This window comes from Dipodomys ordii, unplaced genomic scaffold (genome assembly GCF_000151885.1).
Source record: "Dipodomys ordii isolate 6190 unplaced genomic scaffold, Dord_2.0 Scaffold11, whole genome shotgun sequence".
Lineage (NCBI taxonomy): Eukaryota > Metazoa > Chordata > Mammalia > Rodentia > Heteromyidae > Dipodomys > Dipodomys ordii.
In genome coordinates, this window is record NW_012267227.1 from 12,276,495 (window position 1) to 12,293,383 (window position 16,889).

General features: G+C 39.5%; 1 protein-coding gene across 1 annotated transcript in view; it reads left to right on the forward strand.

Moving 5' to 3' along the window:
* Nucleotides 1-8,624, forward strand: part of Cops2 (COP9 signalosome subunit 2) — a 30,016-nt gene extending 21,392 nt beyond the window's left edge. The window contains exons 8-12 of the mRNA XM_013009963.1: nucleotides 1,272-1,398; nucleotides 2,181-2,278; nucleotides 4,112-4,194; nucleotides 5,688-5,746; nucleotides 6,573-8,624. Coding sequence (XP_012865417.1) covers nucleotides 1,272-1,398; nucleotides 2,181-2,278; nucleotides 4,112-4,194; nucleotides 5,688-5,746; nucleotides 6,573-6,717 — 512 coding nt within the window. The 3' untranslated portion in view covers nucleotides 6,718-8,624. The remainder of the gene's footprint in view (nucleotides 1-1,271; nucleotides 1,399-2,180; nucleotides 2,279-4,111; nucleotides 4,195-5,687; nucleotides 5,747-6,572) is intronic.
* Nucleotides 8,625-16,889: the final 8,265 nt, after the last annotated feature.

Here is a 16,889-nt window from a genome sequence, read left to right on the forward strand (position 1 = left end):
CACAGGAAAAAAACAAAAAACAAAAAAACCAGAAATGGAGCTGTGGCTCTAGTGGTAGAGGGCTAGCCTTGAGCAAAACATTCAGGGACTGCACCAAGGCTAAGTTCGGTCCCCAGGGTCAGCACACACACAAACCTTAATTTTAGCCATAAGAAGTAAGAGTCAGGATTTTAAGGATTCTAAGAGCATATGGAGGATTAAAAAAACTATAAATTGCCATGTTATGACATCGGAATTTTCTGTTTGCTTCTTTAATCTACTTTAATACATTTTTATTGAATCAGGTTGATTTTAGTTATAAAAAGACACTTTTCCATCTTAATTTCAAGCAGTTTATTTTATCTCCACTTGGCCACATTAACTATGAATTGATCTGGTTAGAAATTCAAAATGATTTTTAAACTAGATGAGGTGACTCACATCTGTAATTCGAGCAATGTGGGAGGTAGACATTGGGAGGATTATAGTTTGAGGCCAGCCTGGGTAAAAAGCTTATAGGACCCTATCTCAACCAATACAAGCTGGGCCTAGAGGTATATACCTGTTATCCTACCTACAAAGGAAGCCTAAATGGGATCTTGGCTCGGGTATAAAAAAGCATTCTAAAAACGCCTAAAAGTGACAACTGTTGTGAGCATGGTTCAAGTAGTGGAGGACCCTGGCAAGCAGGTTAAAACTCTTGAGTTGAAACCTCACTATCACCCCCAAAAAAACCCTTTTTAAACATTTTGCTTAACTTCAAACTACTTTTTAAATATTTATAACACTACATTGCTAAAGAGCACTTTGAACTTTTTAGGAAAATATTAAGAAAAAAATTAGCCCTAGAAATGATCATTTTATAAAAAGTAAATTGGTTACATATATTAAGATGGATTGAAGAGCTCATTTATCAACCCTTTGAAAAGCAGTGATATTACCTTTGTATTTTATATCTATTTGCCCCAGTGAAATTTCTGTCCGTGAACTTAGAAACTTAAAGCTATAAAATTTTTAGTCTGACTAGTGACCCTGAGTAGTCCTCCATTTTGTATAACACTAAGGAAAGGGAAAAAAAAAAGAAAAAAGCAAGAGCAAGAAATGAGAAAATACCTCACAGTTAAAATATGTGTATGCAAATAAGCTAACGTGCAAATGTTTTCAGTACTTGAATATATCCTCCTATAGTAGATTACAGTAATGTGTTTGGAGTAGGTAAGAAAGTAATGCTTCCTAATTTTATCTTCCTAGTCAGTTGCCAGCAGACTAGAGGAAACTAATTCCTGTTGGAGCACTTGAATCACCTGTCCCTAACACGAAGTTACATTGCGACCCAACAGATGGAAGCACAGCAGAGGCGTGCAGAATGTTGAGGATATGTCTTACATATAAAGCAGACAGTGGTGCCATATCCAGAAGGTTGGCTTCTTCCTTCTCAGCACCCTTAGCGATCCCATAGTGCCTTACAGAACTCCTGCGAGAGTAGATACCAGATCCCTAGAAACAATACGAGCACAATTCAGCCTTGGGCCTGCTGCAGCAGGAGCCCCGCTGCTCTCTGTGTACGCTCATTCATTATCCACCACTGATGTTGCGCTTATAGTCTCTGCTCTAAAGCCAGAGAGTTTGGACAACCAAAGAGTTTATTTTGAAAAGTTTTGACAATTGCTGGTAGCTTTCTAGAAGATAAAACTGAGGAATAATCTTCAGAGAGGATATATTTTTCTACTTAAAGAGAACACTGAACTCCTTCATAGAGTACTAGTAGTAGTTTCTTACATTAAGAGTGATTAGGAATCAAATGAACAATTTAACTTGAAAGCAACGGCACTGAATAGTTACGTTTCATTGTCAACTTTTAACAAAACTAAGATTTTTTTAAAATAATTAAATATACATATAGTCCATAACCCGGAAGACTTGTTTATTAAGTATTAAAAAGGAAATTGAGGGAGGGGCGGGAATGCTGGAAATTGAGTCTAGGCCTTGTGCATGCTAAGCATATGCTTTACCACTGAGCTGCATCTTTTACTTGGAAGCTGATTTTTTTTTAAAAGCAAGAGTGCGTATATGCTTAATTCAATTTCTGTGGTTTAATAAAGTAACAATTTAGACTTTTAAGTATAAAAATTGAGAAACAGGCTCTGGATTATGGTTAACATGAATTCATGTTTGACAAAATTTACTTTTTTTTCTATCAGTGCCTATCAGAATAATGACATCACTGAATTTGAAAAGATTCTGAAAACAAATCATAGCAACATCATGGATGACCCTTTCATAAGAGAACACATTGAAGGTATGCTTCTTCTGATAACTGAATTCTCTTTCTGTTACTGCAAATGCTTCTAAATTCTGTCACAACATACAAAGCTACTCTGCCACTGGGTTCAATTTCTCAGCACCACACAAACAGAAAAAGCCTGAAGTGGCACTATGGCTCAAGTGGTAGAGCACTAGCCTTGAGCTGAAGAGCTGAGGGACAGCACCCAGGCCAGAGTTCAGGCCCCAAGACCGACCAAAAAATAAACAAAACTCAGCCAATTTCATTGTAGTAAAATCAAGTTCCTAGCTGATGTTTTGTTAGAGGTGGCCTTTTACACTTTATCTTTCTTACTCTAACTTAGGTATCCATGCTTAAGTTCAAAGTGAAATGATTTGTCAAAAGCTTTCAAAATATTCTGCTATCTATAGGTAATGGCTTAGGTGCATTTACTACACAAAGCCAAGGTCACATCGCACATCTTCATGCCTGTAAGTGAATGAGATCTTTAGTAACTTACACTTAATTGCCAGACAAAAATCATCTCTTTGTTTTGGGGGTCACTTGCAGCTCGAGTGCAATTGCCCTATTATGGAGCTTTTAGGAGATTTTTAAATGACCTTTTGGAACAATTCATTTAAATACCTAAATTCCAGGTGCATCAGAAATTTTTGAAGAATAATTTAGAAGTAACGCCTATCGTTTCCTTCAATTGTCACATTGTTTTTAATGACTAAATTGTTTAGACTTATTCTCTAAAAACGGTTATAAAACCTACATTATGTCATTTGGTATGCCAGAAAGTTAATAGGCTAAGAACAGGTAAAAAATAACTTTGCTTTGAAACTCAGATTCATCATGGTTTCTACAGATAGAAGATTGAAAATCGTCATTTTTAGACCAAATAGATCTAGGGGTGTGGCTCAAATAGTAGAACATCTACTTTAAAACATAAGACTTTGAGTTCAAACCTCAGTGTCATCAAAAAAAGGAAAATAACAATAGAAAAAAATGTAAGCCAGGCACTAGTGGCTCACATGTATCATCTCAGCTCTTTGGGAGGTAAAAATTGGGAGAATCCAAGTTCTAAGCCAGCTCACACAAAAAATTAGCAAGACCCCATCCTAATTTATAGCTAGGTTATCTCAAATACATGGGAAATGTAAATAGGAGGATCCAGATCCAGGTCAGCCTGGGCATACATTCAAGACCTTATCCCAAAAATAACTAATGCAAAAAAGCAAAAAAAAAAAAAAATGCCAAGGGCATGACTAAAGGGCTAATCACCTGCTTAGCAAGCAAGCCCCTCTCCCCATGCCATAAGGTCAGATCCAGTACTGCAAAAAGAAAATTCTTTAATGAGTCTTGAATGGTAGTGTACTTTGTAGGTGTAGACAGTATAGAAACATTATCCGTGAACTCAGATCCAGTTTTTAAAATTAAAAAAGGCAAAAAAAGAAAAGAAAATTTAAAAAGGCAATTGTATGTTAAAAAAAAACAAAACTTAGGGAATTGAAAAAGTACATGAAATGTAATACTATAGATTTGGAAAACATAGGGCAGGGAACTTGGCTGTTACCTAGTCAGAGCTTTTGCATAGACCCTGTTCATGGTGTGAAGGGCTGAAGGACATTGTAGTGGAGTTTCTACAGAGCAGGGGTGGAGCAAGCATTACAGGAAAGGAAGCCTCTGGTCACACAGTGTATCCATTGGACCCAGCTATTTTTAGATATAAACACTCTTAAGGCCTCACAAAGCAAAAGGATACATTTTGAGAGGATCTCCCATAACTGAATTAAAATGGCTTAGAAGTATGTGATTCATGAAGATACACAAGCAATTATATACAAATCTATTTTTGTCTTTCAGAACTTTTGCGAAACATCAGGACACAAGTGCTCATAAAATTAATTAAGCCTTACACAAGAATACATATTCCTTTTATTTCTAAGGTACTTGTATTCATGGGTTTTAATGATATGTATCATTCTGATAAATGTATTATATTCCTTTTCCCAAGAGTGGCGCTAAATTGGAGGTGTTACATATATATTTTAATTTAGTGTAATTTATCTGTTTTACTATTAGGTGTGGGTATAAATTGAGTTTAGGGGAAAAGGTCATTAACTTTGTATCCAAACAATTTTTAATTGCTAAACTTCTAGAGATTTCTCCAGCCCATCACAATAGTGATTAAAATATAACGTAGATGAAGACCCACCTAACCACTACAAAATATACTTCAAAAGAAGCTGGGAGCCGAGGGCTGGTGACTCACACCACACCTGCCTATAATCCTAGCTTCTCAGGTCTCTGAGACCTGAGGATCATGGTTCAAAGCCAGCATGGGCAGGAAAGTCTGTGAGATTCTTTATATCCAATAAACTACTTAGAAAAGGCCCGAAGTGGTACTGTGCCTCAAGTGGTAGAGCACTAGCCTTGAGCACAAAGTGGCTCAGGTACTGTGCCTGGCCCTGAGTTCAAGTCCCAAGATAGGCCAAAAAAGAAGAAGAAGCTGGGTGCCAGTGGCTCAAGCCTGTAATCCTAGCTACTCTTGTGGCTGAGATCTAAGGATCATGGTTCAATGCCAGCCTGGCAGGAAAGTCCATGAGACTCTAATTATTAACCACTAAAATAGCCAGAAGTAGATGTATGGCTCCAGTGATAGAGCACCAGCCGTGAGCATTGAAGCCCCAAGACTGGCACAGTTTTTCAAAAACTACAGAATTAGGGGCTGGGGGTTTAGCCCAGCGGAAGGGCGCCCGCCCGGTGCATGCAAGGTCCTGGGTTCGGTCCTCAGCCCTGGGGGAAAAAAAATACAGGATTAAGGCTCTGGTTGTAGGTCAGCAGTAGAATACTTGCCTAGCACTGCATGTGCAAGTTCCTGAGTTTGGTCTTTATCAGATCTTCATCAGATCTATGTTTTAGAAGATATGTTGAAGCAATTACGATTTTTATTTATTTATTTATTTTTTGGTCAGTTGTGGGCTTGAACTTGGCCTGATCACTGTCTCTGAGCTCTTCAGCCCAAGGCCAGTGCTCTACCACTTGAGCCACAATGCCACTTCCGGTTTTCTGGTGGTTAATTGGAGATTTAGTGTCTCACAGACTTTCCTACCCAGGCTGCCTTTGAACTGTGATCCTTAGATCTCAGCCTCCTGAATAGCTAGGATTACAGGCATGCGCCACCAGTGCCCAGCTTGCAATTATGAATTTTTCCTTTTTAAAAACAACTCTCTTTATACCTAGCTCCGTAGGCAAGCGCAGCACATGCCTAGCATGTCTTAAAGTACAAGGTTCAACCACCCACCAGTATATGGGGAGCAGGGGGAAAGATCGTTTAAAAATAGAAATTAAACCTTTTCCTTTCAGTGGTGGAAATGAATTTAAAATCAGAATGATCATATAAAATGTTGGAGCTTTTAAAATGAATCTTTTTTCATAGGAGTTGAACATAGATGTAGCTGACGTGGAAAGCTTACTGGTGCAGTGCATATTGGATAAGTGAGTAATCTAAAACTTCTTAAATCGCAGAATGTTTGGGACCATACGTTTTGAATTGTTGATTTTTTTCACAAAGAGTATTCTGTGGTTATGATTTTCTATTAGAAGAGATATTTGTATAGCTGGACTTTTTGTTTTCATTTTTTTGTTTTTTTTGTTCATGGAGCTTGAACCCAGGGCCTCAGCACTGCCCCTAAACTTTTTCAGTCAAGGCTAGCACACTGCCACGTGAGCCACAGCTCCACTTTGGGTTTTCTGGTGGTGAATTGGAGATAAGACTTTCATGGACTTTCCTGCCCAGGCTGGCTTTGACCCTCATTCCACAGATCTCCTGAGTAGCTTAGGATTATAGGTGTAAGCCACCAGTGCCTGGCTTTGTGTGGACATTTTTGATTAATTGATAATCTTAAACATAGGATCTCATAAAGTTCCATGTCTTTTCAGAAAGGTTTTTCATTTTTGTCATGCCCTATATACAGCGAAATAATTATTAATGAATAGTAATTTTTATGTTTTTAAGCCTAGAGTATATGTTACAAAACAGTTTTGGATTTTTTTTTTCTTAAAAGTAGTAAGTTACTGAAAGCTTTACTAATACCATTTGCCCTTGATTAAGCAGATTAAGTCTATCAAAAGATTCTTTCTAGAGGTAGATGAAGTCTGGTTTCCTGCTAGTTGGAAGAAGCTAGTAAACACTCTGACTCACTCTAAATTCACTCATTAACAAAGGCAGCAGGTTTTTCTCCTGCATTTACTGATAATGTGAATGTTATATGAAACATTCAGGAGTCATGCTTTGTGAAAAAGTCTCTTTATTTATTTCCAGCACTATTCATGGCCGAATTGACCAAGTCAATCAACTCCTTGAACTGGATCATCAGAAGAGAGGTGGTGCACGGTATACCGCACTAGATAAATGGACCAACCAACTAAATTCCCTCAACCAGGCTGTAGTCAGTAAACTGGCTTAACAGAGAACAAGCTTTTATAGACGTGCTTAAGACAACAGTGCAGAGATGTAATCCTTAAAAGAACTGGGAAAGGCAAAACTACTGTCAGTTGATGTGTCCTGAAAATTGTTGGAGTTATGGCAGAAGTGCTTTTTTGATCAGCTGGTTTGTGTTTTGCTGCTGCATTTATCCCAAGAAAAACAGCTTTAATCTCCAGAAGAAAACCAAAATACCATGGGATTTATGCTGTACTGACATCTTGTCCTAAACACACAACATCATAGTAATTTGTCATGGGCAACATGACCAGAGAGAAGATGTTTGTCATGATTTTAAATACACTGACATGCTACTGTTGGTTAAATTTAAACATGTTTTACCTGCAGAAATTCTCTCACAAATAACCTGCAATAACTTGAAATGCATACCCTTTTGAACACTTCCTTTTCTCATGTATAAATGAAAATGTTTGCTGCATTTTGCAAAATGTCAATTCTCCAGAAAATGTGTCCGTATATTTCTGTACCTGCAGTGTAGTAAAGGTTTAGATGAAACCCCATAATTACAGTGGCATACTGTCACTTAGGTTTCAAGCAGCAAAATAAACAGTGCAGCTCAGAAATTGTAGTTTGGTTCTTGATGTGTTTTTATTACTTTTGGGGTTGTTTGTTTTGTGTTTTTAGAACCTTAGAAATTTGAAATTACTTTTATCTTTGGTTAATAATAAAAAGCCTGGAAGCACATACTCTGGTTATTTGCTTTCAGGTTTTTTGGTTTTGTTTTGTTTTTTTAAGTAGTCTTTATTGGTAAACTAAGAAGAACTACTTGCTAACAAAATGCTTGCATAGTACTATTTTGACAGTAATGCTTTAAAGGAATAAATTTTTTTTAAAGAATGATATTCCTTTTAGAAAGAATAGATTTTTAACTCTCAGATGTCACTTTAAGCAAATATGCCAGAACATAGACAGCTAATGAATGTTACCCTGTGTAGCAACTGTGCTGGAAGGTTGTTTTCCAATGCCAGCAACCTATCGTTGCTCAGAGCCTGTTGGGTTTGCATTCAAAGTTAATTAAATCACAGGCTATTAGTTTCATGATTAAACATTGTTTAAAAACAACAACAACAACTGTTGCCCAGCTTAATGGTTAGCATTATTTGGCACACCAAATGGTAGTTTTCAGAAATCAAGCCTAACTGTCAGATAATGTAGAAAGTATGCACCTGGCTTTGAAAGCAATCCCAAAAGAGTTTCGAAGGATTTGGTTACTAATATTGCAGTGGCCTTCCGAGGTGACTACCTTTAAAGGAGGAACTCAGCTCCTTTGAATGTATTGAGTTTGAGATGTATTTTTTTTTTAACGTTCACATTATTTTATAGTGTCAAAAGGAAGAACTGAGATGAACATAATTCTTTGGTTTTCCTATTGCTTGTTATGTCAGAAATTGAGTGGCAGTTCAAAAGGAAGACTGTTGTAACAGAAGAGTGACTACCAAGAGCTTTGAGCACTAAATCAGATTTTATAAACATTGGAAGGAGCATGGACTTCATTCAGACAAGGCATGCCTATTCAGTTTTGTCAAATTTTACGAAAATATGTGATATATATTTATACTAAAACTATATAATCCTTAGACTTAGAGAACAGTTAATGTCTTTAGCAGATTAAAAACAGTATTAAATTCAGGTATCAGTTGGAAATTGTAGAAAACGGAAAGAAAACGCAAGACAAAATGTCAATGGTAGGGAATAAAAAGTTTAAGCTATTATAAAATTATGTGTATTTTCTTCTCTTTTGCATAAATCATGTGTGAAAAGTGTGCGGAAAAAAAATTTTTTTACAGGAGTGATACTAGGATTTATTTTTCAATATAATTTGGACACCCTTTGTTACCCAAATAAAAGTGCCAAGTTTCTATGCCTGTATTCAATATGTATGCATGTGATAACCTTGGAAAGGTAAAGCCCTGCTTAACTTTGACTTGATGGGATTAGAGTGGGAAGGATTTGAATGGTGGAATTTAACTCCTATCCTCCAGCGCTTCAAATGCCCATTTCTCCTGTAGTAACTTTGCTGCCTGTAGTTAGTGTATCCTCTGTGTTCTGGGACTTACGTATTTTTTTACTCTGGAAATGTGGGCCAAGAGTATATGATCCCTAAAGTTATAATTCTCACTAGTGAACTATATATGTAACACAGGCTTGATTTGCTATACTTCTCAGATGCAAATTTGTTCTTTTCTAGTTAGTCCTGTGCCATTTTAGTTCTAGAACACAGAGTGGGGGGGGGGTTGCTTTTAATCTATGTAAACATTTTTCTGGAGGGCTTTTTTTTTCTTTTTTGCATCAAGTTTTGTGTCAAATTCACATCTTATCAAAAATATAACCTTAAGGGAAGTTTAAAAAAAAAAAAACTGGTCAGCAAATTCCTAGAATTTTACCCGTTGATTAAATGTTTCTGTGTTTCATGAAAAAGTATGTGAGTACTTGGTGTCATACTGTAATATGTTCATCTTTTTCTCCTTCTGAATGGTGTAGAGATAACTTGAAAGTTTTGACATAAAGAAGACCATCTGAGTGCCAGTGTCCTGAGAGGCAAGTGACTTATGTTTTTTTAGCAGCTGTGAATTGATAATCTTGTCACTTAGTCTCTTGGCTTCATATTCCTTAGCTGAGTGGTAGTTTGTAACCAGTTATATAGAATTGAGAACATCAGAACCCTTGGGATATGGCATATTAGCTAGCATGTTTCAATTTACTTTCCATCCATATCTTTAAAAAAATAACTTGCCTATTTTTGTCTGCCCCTTCCGCTTCATATGTCTGAAATTTACCTGTTCATTTCTTCTCTACAAATGTGAAAAGGAGCCAGGCACCAGGTTCATATTTTGCAATCCTAGCTACTCAAGAGGCCAAGATGCAAGATCTTACAGGATCATAGTTTGAAGCCAGCCTGGGAAGAAAAATGCAAAAGACCATCTCAGTTAACCAGCAAAATGCTAGACTGGAGGCATGCCTAAAGCAAGAGTGCCAGCTGTAGTCAAGCAAGCCTAGTGAGCTCCAGGCTGAGTTCAAGCCCAGTACTGGCAAATGAAAAGGTAGGGAGGAAGAAAGGAAGGAAAGAGAGAGAGAAAGAAAAAGAAGAAAGAGAAAGGAAGTAAGAAAGAAAGGAAGGAAATCTGCAAGTGGTCCTTCTAAGTACTTCTGTTATAAACTTGTATATTTCCTTATGGACTTGAGCAAGCTACTCTAAGGTATCTATCTAAAAACACTGGACCTTAATTTATAATTATCTCATCTGATATATCATTTATGATCTTAACCTGTAGTCTAAAAGGATTCCAAAATTCTCTCATCCTTGAGAACCCTTGGTTACACCTGACTTTCTAAACTGGTACCTTAACTCTCATTTTTGTGATTACTAATGAACTTGCACATCTTTTCACAGACTTAATAACCTCTCAGCTTCCCCCCTTCTATAGACTGTTAATCACCTTTTCATCACTTTGATAAAATACCTGAGATCTTACACTAGGAGGCAGCAAGTTTTAGTTTCACTCATGGTTTGCTTTGAAAGGTTTCAGTTCCTTGTTCCACGTTGGCCCAGTGGGCTTTTGGCTCTGTGTCGCGTTAGTACATCCTGGAGGGAGCACAGGCTAGTTAGAAGAAGCTGTTGAGTGAGTCCAGCGTAGCTGGGAAGTGAAGGAATAGGAGAGGACAACTTCCCAGTATCTTCTCCAAAGGCATATCCCCCATGACCTAACTTACTTCCTTTTGGTCACGTCTAAAAGTTCCAACACTTCTCAGCCCCACGGGATGGGAACCAAACCCTCAAAGTACAGACTTTTGGAGGAAATTTGCATTCCAAACTGTATCCCTCCTCTTCACTGCCTTTATTATTGTCTTGTATTTCACTGATTTGTGGGAGGTTTTTGTCTTTTCTAAGTACTAACCTCTGATCCAGTTTAGACTCAAATATTCTCTAAAGCATTATACCTCATATACTTTATTGAATGTTACATCTACTCTGTTTTTTACATCATCACCCATACATATTTTTAGGCCTTGTTGAAGAAGTCTTTTCCGACACACACACACACAATGTTAACAGTTTTAGTTTCCCCCTTTATACCTAGGTCTTTGTTTGGAGTTCATTTTGTTCTATGACTTGAGGTAAAAAGTCCATTTTTCTCTCCCTTAGGGTTGAATACATTTTCTCCATACAATTTATTGAATAAGGATTCCCTAGTGATTTTTCTGCCCAACTTCCTACATATGCTAGGTGTATATTTCAGTGTTCTCTCATCTGCTTAATTGTTCTGTTTCTTGACTAGGGTCCTCTTATGCTTCGTGTCATTAAAAAGCTAGCTATTCTTTTTCATGAAAATTTGAGGAGATTGTTTTTGTGTTTGCCTGTTTGTTTTGTGGTGTGGGGAACTGAACCTGAAGCCTCACACACACTGCCATTGAGCTATATTCCCAGTGTATGAGCATTTTTTGTTCGCATTAATTTCCAGATATTTATAGCTTATGGTCTCATTTAATATTTTCTGACTAGTTTTTACGAGGCTAAAGGAATAATATTAGTATTTATATACTGATTTTTTTTTTTTTTTTTGGCGAGTCATGGGACCTGAACCCTGGGCCTGGATGCTGTCCCTCAGCTCTTCAGCTCAAGGCTAGCGCTCTACCACTTGAGCCACAGCGCCACTTCCAGCTTTTATCTTTTTTTTTTTTTTGGTCGGTCGTGGGGCTTGAACTCTGGGCCTGGGCCCTGTCCCTCAGCTCTTCAGCTCAAGGCGAGCGCTCTACCACTTGAGCCACAGCGCCACTTCCGGTTTTCTGGTGGTTTATTGGAGATAGGAGTCTCATGGTCTCTCCTGCCCAGGCTGGCTTTGAACCACAATCCTCAGATCTCAGCCTCCTGAGTAGCTAGGATTACAGGCGTGAGCCACCAGCACCCGGCTAGCTTTTTTCTTTTTGCTTATGTGGTGCTGAGGAATCGAACCCAGGGCCTCATGCATTCAAGACAAGCACTCCTACCACTGAGCCACCTTCCCAGCCCACGTACTGATGTTTGTATCTGCTAACCTTGTTGAATTTTATCAGTGTTGACCTGTCTTAGTTTCCTTTTTTACTCTGTCTCCTCTTGCTTTCTGTCCCCTCTCTCTGTTCTCTCCCTGTTCAATCCTCTCTCCCACTCCCTGTCCCCCTTCTTCTCTTATTCCCTCTTCCATTCCCCCTCTCTCTCTGTTTTGCACTTTCTCTCTGCTGGGATAACGCATGAGTGACACCACAGCCAACTTAAGACCCTCTTAGAGCTAGGAACATGGCTCAGCGGTAGACTGCTTGCCTAGCATACATGAAGCCCTTGAGTTCGATTCCTCAGTACCCATAAACAGAAAAGGCCAGAAGTGTCGCTGTGGCTCTAGTGGTAGAGTGCTAGCCTTGAGCAAAAAAGAAGCTCAGGAACAGTGCCCAGGCCCTGAGTTCAATCCCCAGGATGGCAAAAAAAAAAAGTTAATTTGGCAGTGTAGTATTGGGTTTTTTGGTTTTTTTTTTTTTTTTTTTTTTTTTATCAGTTGTGGGGCTTGAACTCTGGGCCTGGGCACTGTCCCTCAGATATTCAGTTCAAGGCTAGTGCTCTTCCACTTGAGCCACAGCACCACTTCCAGCCTTTTCTGTTTATGTGGTGCTGAGGAATCAAACCCAGGGCCTCATGCATGCGAGGCAAGCACTCTACCACTGAGCCACCTTCCCAGCCCAGCAGTATAGTTTTTATATATGTTTTTATTTTTATCTGGTTTAGAAATTACATTGCATCTGATATCTATCCATTGGCTTAAAACTAAACTCAAGTATCCAGGGCTATATAGAAAATTTTTTTAAAAAATTTTAACCCCTATTCTTACATATAAAGTTACTAGCAACAAATTATTTTCTGCCCTAGAAACTATCTATGCATAAGAATGCTGTAATTTTTGCATAAATGGAATCTGACTCAATGTTCTGCCACTTGCTTTGTAACAAATGTGTCTATTTTAAGCTGATATAAAAAGACACTGCAGGACACAATGCAGTATGACATTTCATGGCATTATATTCTTTTGTTCTTGACTGCAGCCTAAAGTGCCTGTAAAGAGGCCTTTTGTTTTAATGTGTATGGTAAGGAGCCTAGGAGTTTTACAATAAACAATATCTCGTGATAATGGCTCATTGTTTTTGGGGGGGGGAGGGAATTCCAGCAAATGTCTTGGTCAAATGTCACCATACATCTGATGGTCAGCAAACTTGAAGTAGGACTCCTTCCCAAGTAGATTCCACGCCCAGTCCTAAAAGAATGAAATTGTGTGAAGACAAATTTAACCAGTGGGATGTTTGGCTAAAGAAAATTGGGACCAAGATACTCCCACATTTTTTTTTTTTTTTTTGCCAGTCCTGGAGCTTGAACTCAGGGCCAGAGCACTGTCCCTGAGTGCTTTTTTGCTCAAGGCTAGCACTCTACCACTTGAGCCACAGCACCACTTCCGGGGTTTTTTCTGTTTCTGTGGTGCTGAGGAATCGAACCCTGGGCTTCATGCATGCCAGGCAAGCGCTCTACCACTGAGCCACCTTCCCAGCCCCACTCCCACCATTCTTAAGACCTCTCAGCTAGTCCAGGTTTTTTTGTTGTTGTTGTTTAGAAATAAACTTCATAGAACACTTAAGGCTTGTTACTGTTAGCACTACTGTCGATTATTTGAATGCCTCGTAAGGTGTATGCACTGCTGTGAGGACTCCGTTCGGCACAGGAAGCTCATTTAATCCTCAAGAGTCACCCCCAGGCAAGTGCTAACCTTTTCTGGACTCTTCCCCATTCATGAAACAGTAACAGGTTGAACGATGCCTTTCAGACCACATCTCTAAGTGGGGTACTGGGATCCAGACTGAGGCCAATCTGATCCCTGAAGCTACAGCGCCAACCTCTGTGCTCACCTACACAGCCTGTCCCTCCTTTCCTACCCATTGAACTTGTTCTGTTGGTTTATTGGCATTCTGTCTTAGCCAAAATAGCATATTACTTTTTTTTTTTTAGTAGTTTTTGGTGGTGCAGGAGTTGGAACTCAGGGCTTTGTACTTGCCAGGCAGGTACGCTACCCCTTGAGCCAGGAACCTCCCTTCTAGAAAGTACTATCTTGATTCAGCCCAGACCACACCTCACAGAAGCAGTCATCAGACCATCAAACTGAAAGCAGGGTGTTCACATTAGCCAGCTTCCCTCTTCCTGAAACCTGGATGATCCACTCTGCCTGCCACGTGGAGCTGTTCCCCAAACTCTTAGTTTCAAATAGGACTTTGAATCCTGTGAAGGATGCTAAACTCACTGCCTCTAGCCCTGCCCTTCAGAAATCCTCAGTCAGTATCCTATTTCCTGTCATAATTTTGGCAATGCCTGATATATAGGAAGGAAACATCACACACAAATAAATCCCAGGTCCTCTGTCTTCCTTTTCTTCTGACCTTATATTCCTAGTTCACTATCCCAAACCACATCTCTTCCAATCTATTGAGACTTCAACTGTCCTGCTTAATAGATGTTTAGGTTTTTCATAATTAAGAACATATTGTCTGGCGGCTGGGAAGGTGGCTCAGTGGTAGAGTGCTTGCCTTGCATGCATGAGTCCTTGGGTTTGATTCCCCAGCACCACATAAAGCAGAAAAAAAAATGTGACACTGTGGCTTAAATGGTAGAGTGCTAGCCTTGAGCTGAAGAGCTGAGGGACAGTGCCCAGGCCCAGAGTTCAGGCCCCAGGACTGGCAGAAAGAAAAAGAACATATATCTTACCAGCACTGGTGACTCACACTTGTAATCCTAGCTACTTAGGAGGCTGAGGTCTGAGGATCATGGTTCAAAGCTGCCCTGGGCAGGAAAGTCTGTGAGACTCTTTATCTGCAATTAACCACCAGAAATCGGGAAGTGGCGCTGTGGCTCTGTAGTGGCTCAAGTGCTCACCTTGAGCTGAAGAGCTGAGGGACAGCGCCCAAGCCAAGTTCAAGCCCCACAACCGACAAAAAATAACATATGTCTTTGTTACTTTATTAGTAGTTGTATAAGAGGGTTTTTTCTTGACATCTTCATATATATGTACAATGTACGTTGATCAGACTTCCCAACACTCCCTCATCTTCCCTTCCTTTTCTCAAACTAATCTCAATGAGTTTCATTATTCATTGTTCATATGTGGATATGAAGGATTTTTATCATATTCAGCCTCCTTTAAACTCTGCCAACCCACCCCCTCCCACTAATATACACACCCCAGACAGGGTATGTTCCGCCTACCTAACATTCATTTCTTTAAAAGTACATGTTAATTACTCAAAGGGACTTCACACATATACACACGCATAAACATAAATATAAAGAATGAACAGTTTCGCGGAGGGCTGGGAAGGTGGCTCAGTGGTAGAGCGCTTGCCTTGCATGCATGAGGCCCTGGGTTCAATTCCTCAGCACCACATAAGCAAAAAGAACCCGGAAGTGGCGCTGTAGCTCAAGTGGTAGAGTGCCAGCCTTGAGCTGAAGAGCTGAGGGCCAGCGCCCAGGCCCAGAGTTCAAGCCCCACGACTGGACCCCCCCCCCCAAAAAAAAAACAGTTTCACGGAAATGAGTGGATGTGGAGACCATCATATTAAGTGAAATAAACCAGGTTCAGAAGGATGGAAATTGCATATTTTCTCTCAGATGTGGATGTAGAGCTAAAAGATAAACAACCATAAACAGAAACCGCGTGTGTGTGTGTGTGTGTGTGTGTGTGTGTGTGTGTGTGTGATATGTATACAAATGTGGGAGAACTTAAGGGGATTAGGAGTGGGAGAAAAATAGAATGTGGCAATATTGAAATACTATGAATGGCAATGACATAATCTCAACAAAAGCTGTTGACTACCTGGGAATTGAGGGCTAGGGAAGTTGAGATTGGGTGAGGGCGTCAATCTGTGTTTAGTTTTCTTCCCAGCTTGAGGGCAAAGACAACCAAGGATTTCTTTCCCATAATCCATTACCTCTCAGAGTGATGGCACGTAGGCAAGACAGATTCTATCTCCAGTTAACCAGTCTTTCAACATGAAGCTGCCTATTGGATTACAAATTCCAGCAAGATCAAGAAACTGGGGGGAAAGGTACATATAGGGGAGTTTCCCCCCCTTGAATTCTTGGCCATAGAAATGTACATAACTCAGAAAAGTTTTCTATCTATTGGAGAGTGTTGTATATCAACAATTTAGGGAAATATGAAGGCTGTACAGAAATCAATTATGCCAGGCACCAATGGCTCACGCCTGTAATCCTAGCTACTCAGGAGGCTGAGATCTGAGGATTGCAGTTCCAAGCCAGCTCACCAAGAAAATCAATGAGACTCTTCCAATTAGTCATTAAAAAAGACAGAAGTGGAGCTTTGGCTTATGTAGTAGAGTGCTAGCCTTAGAACAAAGCTTGGGAGACAGCACCCAAGCCTTGAGTATAATCTCCATGACCAGCACACACACACATACACCACACACACAAACACACACACCAATCATTTCACTGATGATAAGGTAACACCGTATGGTCACAATTTTCATAATAGTCTATCTCCTTGATTACCACCTAAGTCTGTTGAGAAGGTGGTAGAAAAGCCAGGTCCAGAAGGTAACGTTTTGTGTGGGGGTGTTGGTCGTGGTGCCTGAATCTGGGCCTGGGCACTGTCCCTCAGGTCTTCAGCTCAAAGTGAGCGCTCTACCACTTGAGCCCCAGCGCCACTTCTAGTTTTCTAGTGGTTAATTGGAGGTAAGAGTCTCATGGACTCTCCTGCGCAGGCTGGCTTTAAACCATGATCTTCATATCTCAGGCTCCTGAGTAGCTAGGATTACAGGCATGAGCCACCGCCTGGCATCAACAGCACAATGCTTTCTCTTGTTTGCATGAAATGTCCAGAAAAGGCAAATTAATAATAGAGACAGGGAGAAGATTGATGATTGCTTACTTCTGTGAGTAGTCATGAGCTTTATGCTAACTGAGCAGAAGGTGTTGAAAACGTTCCATAACAGGCTTCTAGAAATGTTTGTATCAATTGACAAAGTCACTAAAGATCATTGAATTGTATGTCAGAAATGAGTGAATTTTAGGGCCTAGAATATGTATTTGCATGAAGTTGGTTATTAAAAAGT